General features: G+C 33.4%; 1 protein-coding gene across 1 annotated transcript; it reads left to right on the top strand.

The window, feature by feature from the left end:
* LOC143614746 (ubinuclein-2-like) lies at nucleotides 1-6,916 on the top strand. Its single transcript, XM_077088088.1, has 11 exons — nucleotides 1-92; nucleotides 1,036-1,112; nucleotides 1,323-1,485; nucleotides 2,383-2,482; nucleotides 3,198-3,295; nucleotides 3,401-3,487; nucleotides 4,168-4,284; nucleotides 4,951-5,061; nucleotides 5,146-5,193; nucleotides 5,310-5,408; nucleotides 6,310-6,916. The coding sequence occupies exons 3-11, from the start codon at nucleotides 1,462-1,464 to the stop codon at nucleotides 6,721-6,723; spliced, it is 1,098 nt and encodes a 365-aa protein (XP_076944203.1). The 5' UTR covers nucleotides 1-92; nucleotides 1,036-1,112; nucleotides 1,323-1,461; the 3' UTR covers nucleotides 6,724-6,916.
* Nucleotides 6,917-7,347: the final 431 nt, after the last annotated feature.

The following is a 7,347-nucleotide window of genomic DNA, read 5'->3' as shown; positions in this document are numbered from 1 at the left end:
GGTAGTATGAAATTTAACTGATCTCTAAGCTGGCAATTTGCTTCTAATCTTGGGCAATAGGAATTGTATGTTCAGTTGCTGCAACAGAAGTTGTTATGGTTTCAAGTCTATTTATATATATCAGGCCGTCTTTTTTTATTATATTTTTGAAATAATACTAATTTTCAAAGCCTACATGATGCTAGCGCCTTCGCCTCGCACTTCGGTTTCGAGAACAAAAGCGCCTCATGCCTTTTATAACCAAGCTCACCATACACAAGTGAACAGTCACATAAGAAACTGAAAGGCAATAGAAATTTAAAATTAAATGAACATCTAAACATTACATCAAATCACTTTTTACCAAATAGTGAACACAACCTTCACCCATATCTGTTTAGAATTCCTTTTGTAGCAAAGAGTAAACACGTTTCCTAATTGAAATATCACCGTCTTATGGTTACGAGTTTGTAAGATATCCACCCTTAAACCGTACTCTTTTTGCTTATGCTTGATATGTGATGCCACCTATAAATTAATACTTTTATTTTCTAATCTAGGAAAAGAAATTATCTACATTTTACACATACTGTCAAAAAATATGTATTCTGCTGAACTAGAATTAATATAGGTTTCAAATCTACAGAACACATTGTCACATTGGTAGGAAAATCTACATAGGATCATATAAACATATAGGTTGTGACACACATGGCAATTCAAGTAGCTATATATTATAACAAGAAAAAGACTAGAAAGTTACCACAGTTAATATATTTGTAGAGCTTCTACCTAATTTGCTTTTAAATTATTTATTAAAATTCCTGCACTGTTTGTAATGTTTCTGTGTGACTAGTAACATAGCTAAAACTAGTTGTGACTAGTAACATAGCTAAAACTAGTTATTCTTTTCTTCATGCTTTATGATACACTATTATACGTAATTTGCTTTCTATAATATATGGTGTAGTATGAGTACATCTATTTTAGTCTTTCAGTATACAGTAATAGGATTCACTCTCTTGACTATTATTTCCTTTTTTTCTATTTTTGCAGAAGCGATTTCATGAAGAAGATGAGTCAAGAAGCAACTGTTCTAACATCATTCTTAAGAAAGAGAAGGATGATCAAAAGTGAGATCTTGCAAACCTTTTATACAGCTTCCTAGACTTTTTGATAGAATAAATTTTAGCAATAAATAATATAATTGTCATGAGTTTTCGTCTTCATAATTAACCGATCTTAACAGGCATTTTTGTTACAGAAGTTTGTAACAACCAACCAATGATTTCTTATTAGTATTATCACATTAATGTTCTTATCTTTGTGATGTAAATTGCTAGTTATAGATCAAAAAAGCAGACAGTTATATCAGAAGCCACAAAAAACACAAAAACTGGACACGCAAGGGTTCGATCGGTACGCTTAACAAGCGAACAACATTCAGTCAACAATGGAAGAATTAAGCTTCCTGACCTGAACATGCCTTATACAATGCAGGCAGAAGTGAGTATATACTCTAAACACACAAGCACATGTGCACCCAAGTACGTTCCTAGTCATTATTATTTGGTGGATATGGAATATTGCAGCCCGGGGTGTAAATGAACCAAACCACTCGTGAGCTACTCGAGATCGGCTCTCTAAAAGCTCAAATCAAGCCAAGCTTAAACGAGCTCGAGCTGGCTCGCGAGCCTAAACGAGCATATTATTTGTATATAGTTTTATTTAATATACATATGCATGATAATAATAAAGTTATGATAAAAATAACTAAATAATATACAAATACACACTCGCACATATGTGTATATATATATATATATAATGTTATATATAAAACTTATAATTAAAATATGCATAAAAAATAACTGAAGATGTATATAAATTAATTAATAAATGTTACATGAGTGAGATCAAGCTTGAGAAAAAAATATACTCACAAGCCGAGCTCGAGCTTGAAAAACTACTCACGCTGAGCTCTAGCTCTGGCAAGTTAAACGAGCCAAGCTTGACCTCTTGTTAGTTAAACGAGCTGAGCTCTCGCTCTCGTAAGTTAAACGAGCTGAGCTTGAGCCTAGTTGAACTGGCTTGGCTCGTTACACCCCTAATTTACATAAGATGGTTTTTAAATGTGCACTATAAAAGTGATTTATGCAAGGATGCCGATCAACAACAATAAAAAGATTATCATTTTCAAACTATTCATGATATTAATTTTACTTCAATACCCATGTTTTGTCACTATTACAAGGGTATTTTGGACATTTGACTGTAAAAACCGATACATGAAACTGTGGCTCAACAAACCTTTTAGCTTTATAGCAGCAATACGGTAGAACATATTTATATTGTGTAAACTTGGATGTGTACTTACAATAATGTTAGGTTTGAAATTAATAGAGTATTTTGCCAACATATATGAAAGATGAATCTTACAATATGGTGAATGAGTCAATGCTTGCGAGTACCATCTTGGAGTTAGAGACAATGGCTGCAGATTGTAAGTCCATTCATATTTCAAATAACTATTGTTACCTCTTAATGTAAAATCGCAACAATCTTGTTTTTTGTGGGAAATTTCAGATGGTTATAATTTTATGCTTGTAAACGAACCCAACAAACACTAACTGAGCATGCTCGTGTTCATTCGTTTAACTTTAACGGAACAAACAATCGCACACGAACAATTAAATGAATGGGAGTTTCTTGTTTGTGTTCCTTTATATAGAAAATAAACGTATTCGTGTTTGTATATGTTCGTTTTTTAAAAGTATAAAGAATGGCTCACAGACAACAAACGAACATAATTGAACCTAGATGAACGAACATAACCGAGCTAAAATCTGGTAAAAGTAATGTGAAAACAATGTGTTGGGCCTAAAATGTTTTTAAAACTGAACTAAGTTGTAGCGGGCCAAAGTTTTTTAAATGAATATATTAATGAACTCAAACAAACATAAGAAAACGTAAACTAATGAACATAAAAAAATTTAAATATACGCACATAAATGAATGAAACATGTGTTCATGTTCATTTATTAAGTAAACGATCATTAACGAACTTCCCACCGAAGGTTCACGAACTGTTCTGAATGTTTGGTTTGTTTACACACCTATTTTTAATATAAAATTCGCAAATTCTTGTTATTTTGGAAAGTTTTTAAACAATTTTTAATTTAACAGTATTTGTGTTTTTTATTTTTGATTTTTCGCAGCAAGATGTCTGCATGGTGATGTTGAAGATGCAGCCAGAACTAAAAGCAGATTGCCTCGGGAACTTAAGAAAAAGCTTGAGACTGTTGCTAGATTGGCGGTACTTATAACCATTATGACATTATTTTATCACATCCTTTTATGTTGAGAATAACACAAGAATGATAATTTAATCATTTTTTCGGTTTTTGTTTTGGGCTTTAAGCATTCGAGGCATGGGAGAATTCCAGATGAATTGAATTTGCATCTTTTGAGCATTCTTGGGCATTGGTTGAAGCCAAGAACATTGAAGGTATTCTTTGAAAATTGTGACATTTGTAGTACTTTATTTTCCCTTTGCTTAAAGCTAAAGATTCACTGTCATTTGAAGAGGAGGGGGGGGGGGGGGTTAACCGAATTATGTTTTTTGAACGACAACCGAATTATGTTGAAATAGGTAAATTCAGCTTTTATTTGATTGCTGATGGGTTAATATAAAAACCAACATGCTTTCTTATTTTTCATGAAAAATTCCCTCAACATAGTTTTGGAATATAAAAGTCCCGCAACATGTTAAAAATAATGCAAAAAAGTCCATCAACCCAAGTATGCTATAATAAAATCCCTATATACAATACAAAAGGGTTGATCAGTTGTTCGATTGTGTTCTGCGGGCTTTTTCGGGTCTTTTTTTGACATGTTCAGACTTATATGCCAAAAATTATGTCGAGGGACTTTTTGGTGAAAAACGAGAAAGTATGTTGGTTTTTTACAATATTTACCCTACAATTTTATAAATATTTCTGGAAAGGAAATGGGTCGAATAGTTAAAATGTCACCCAAGGTTTATTCTAGACTTACAATCTCCTATGCTTTTTTATGCCAAAATGCGGTCATTATAGGTTAATTGTATTTAACGTATAAATTATTTATGGAAAGTAAAACAAATAGAGGATTGACTGGTCAACCTGTGTATTACTGTTGTGTGTATAGAGATGGTTGAGGGATATGGTTCCATCTGAAATATCAGCATGCGGAGGGGATGCTATCGCATTCAGTCAGATTAAAAAGGAGGTTATTGAAATGATCAATTTGAGGAACCCAATAAAGGTAAAAAAATTTATATTATTCAGCACGTATAAACTTGGTTCATATAGGCTTGATCTCGACTCGATTCATACATACGTGGTTTCTATTGGTTCATATAAGTATAGCAACTATGCCTTTTAAACCAAAAAATACAAATAAAATCTAGAATGGTTAAAATTGAAAGTACACCAATTGGCTTGTTTAAGCTTAGCGAGTTGAGCCTGAGCTGAGCTGAGCCTGAACTTGAAGAATTACTCACGAGCCGAGATCGAGCTTCAGAAATAAAGCTTGAAACGAGCCGAGCACGAGTTCTTGTAAGTGAAATGAGCTGAGCTCGAGCTTAGGCAATCTTGGACGCGGTTTGGATCGTTTACACCCCTAATTTGAAATGACCAAAACGATGAAGAGATTACAAAACATTACTTTTTAAAAGGCTGATATGTAAAAGAGATGAGAGAGATGCAGCTTTTGGTTGTACATAAAGCTTATTTGGCTGTACACTCACGCGCTATAAAACCAAGCCCCAAGAGTTGTTCCAAGAGGCTTAAGCATAGCACAGTAAAGGACAGTTATTCAAATTTTGTGAAATAACTTCATTTCTACATGTTTTACTATTTTCAAAAGTGCAGCTGCTGTTCATCAGACTTTTGATTCTGTATACACATAACATCTAACTTTGCAAAACAGGATGGATCGGATAACGAGGCTATGGAGTTGCATGCAACTTCTAAAGCAAATTACACCATGGACCATGAAATGGAAGATAAAATATGTGATTTTTATGACATTTATGTTCAGGTAATTTAATCATACAAGTGCAGATAATTTTATATTGTTGCATTGTAAGTGATATATTTTCATGAACCATGTTAAACTTGACAGGGTATGGATGAAATTAAAAGCTCGGAAATACGTAAATTCTACATTCAGGTATTTGTTTCATGACCGAATTGCAACAAAGTTATAACTACTTTGCTGTTTTGTGACATTTGCTCAATATATAAATGGTCATACATGCATATTTGATTTTTTTTTATATTGTCAAGCTTGCGGCATTGTGGCCAAATGGGACCATGGATAACCACGGAGTACGGAATGCAATTTGTAGTTCCAAAGAACGCCGAAGAACCGCTTTGCAAGAGAAGGTTTGTAGTTTCTTGTTTGTTGCATAATCTGTCCATCAATGATATTTTACTTCTTTTTTTTTCATTGTAATGCCATAAAGATCTAGATTATATTAATCTTTGAAAATTTTATGCAGTACCCTACTGATTTCCTATGAAAGTTGGATTTGCTTATTTATTTGAAAAGTTTTTGAAGTTAGGGCCACCTCTTTTCCCACTACCATCTTAATATAGTGATGATAGCCTTTATTTGTGTTTCACAATATATCTTTATTTTGTCCTTATTTTTCATCACAATATATCTTTATTTTGCCCTTATTTTTCAAATTTATTTTAGCTATCTGAATATTTTTAATTTCTGCTATACAATGAACTCGGGTGAAAACAACTAGGGTTGTGCATGGGTGAACCAAAAACCAAAAAGTTGGTTTTTGAGCTTTTGAAAACTGCTTGGTTTCGGTTTTTTCGGTTTCTGGTTTGGGTTTGGGTTTGGTTTCGGTTTCTATTTTATCATTTGGACTAGAAACTTTTGGGCAAAAATAAAAAAATTTGTTCCTATGAATTTTGGACTAAAATTTTTGGCATAAATCTTTTTGTTAATTACTAACTAATTGATTATCATACATCTGAGCTAAAATATTTGGGTAACACTATTTATTAAATTCTTATAAACTACTTAAAGTTCAAAATAAAAAATGAAAATCCATAAATTCGGTTTGCGCCGGTTTTATTTACATGCAAAACCATAACTGAACCAAAAGTTTGGTTTTACCGAATCATAAAATCAAACTGTCAATTTTTGTTTGGCTTCGGGTTTTCAGTTACGGATCGGTTTTTTCAGTTTCAGCGCACCCTTAAAACTGCAACTCCATAAAGATGTCTGTATGGATTGCATGAAAATTTATCGATTGACCATATTCAGGGACGTGAAAAGGGCAAGCGAAAGACGTTGACTACTGCATGGTTGGATGATGATCTCCATGGAAAAGCTAAGTTAGTTGCTGCCGTGGTAAATGACACAGAAGCCCCTCTTTTAACTTTTCCGGACACTTCTGTCCCTGGCACGCCTGAACTAAACCAGAATCTTAGTGCACCAGCAAAAAGATTCAGCCCACCATCAGCAGGCTCCTGTCAGCATCTTTTTGATCATAAAACCAATAATACTCTTCAAAGGATACTTTTGTACATTTGCTTATGCTCTTCTGTAGAGGCTCTCAAAACAGAAGAATTGTCGAGAGGCGCATGCGAGTTGCTAGGCAGTTTCCATGGAAAAAGTTGGTCACAACGCAGATACTCTCATCAAGTTTGCATCTTACTGTTTGAAGATTGGTTTTGAACAACTTAGGAAAATGACTTTCGGTTTAATCTTAAAGTTGGTTAGAAAAGCAAAGCTCGTTGTCATCTTAAGCTAGAAATGATTGTAAAGATTATGTGGACCTTTGTTAGTGGTTAAAGTTTGTGATAAGTTATACTTATTTTTGGCTTCTTACTAAGAGTGATCTTATTCACACAAGTATTTTATGCATGTGTATGTGATCTTGTTATTGATAGCATGTAGGCAGGGGTGGCTCGTGGGACACTAAAAGCAAGTTAGGGCTTTAGGCTCACACTTAATTAAGGCCCCCAATTTTTTTAAAAAAAAAACTTTATATATAGATATTATATTGGGTAAAATAAACTCAAAATAATCCATTTGTGTGGTGGTAGCTTGGTTGTTACAAAAGTATAGGTTATGAGTTCAAAACTTGTAATAAGCAATTTTTTTTCTTAACAATCGTGATGAAAAAGGCCTTAAAACCTTGTTTCGATTTAGGCCTTCACATTCGTTGAGCTGGCCCTACATGTAGGTAAGACAATCCATGGTGAATTTTTCATGCAAGCACAATTAATAGCAAACTCATTTGATCCCAATTTACATTTTAAAGTCTTGTTGAACATCGTTGTTACATTCAAATCCTGG

Source organism: Bidens hawaiensis, unplaced genomic scaffold (genome assembly GCF_021521415.1).
Source record: "Bidens hawaiensis isolate Kalapana, Puna unplaced genomic scaffold, B.hawaiensis_p1.1 tig00040833_1, whole genome shotgun sequence".
Classification (NCBI taxonomy): Eukaryota; Viridiplantae; Streptophyta; class Magnoliopsida; order Asterales; family Asteraceae; genus Bidens; species Bidens hawaiensis.
The sequence above is the reverse complement of the archived record's forward strand: the minus strand, read 5'-3'. Positions and strand labels throughout refer to the sequence as shown.

What these genes read in the sequence shown, in the direction of transcription:
- LOC143614746 (XM_077088088.1), top strand. Translation starts at nt 1,462, where the DNA reads ATGCCTTATACAATGCAGGCAGAA. An exon ending in TGAAGCCAAGAACATTGAAG is followed by an intron (nt 3,488 to 4,167) that starts GTATTCTTTGAA and finishes TTGTGTGTATAG; the next exon opens with AGATGGTTGAGGGATATGGT. An exon ending in ATTTGAGGAACCCAATAAAG is followed by an intron (nt 4,285 to 4,950) that starts GTAAAAAAATTT and finishes TTTGCAAAACAG; the next exon opens with GATGGATCGGATAACGAGGC.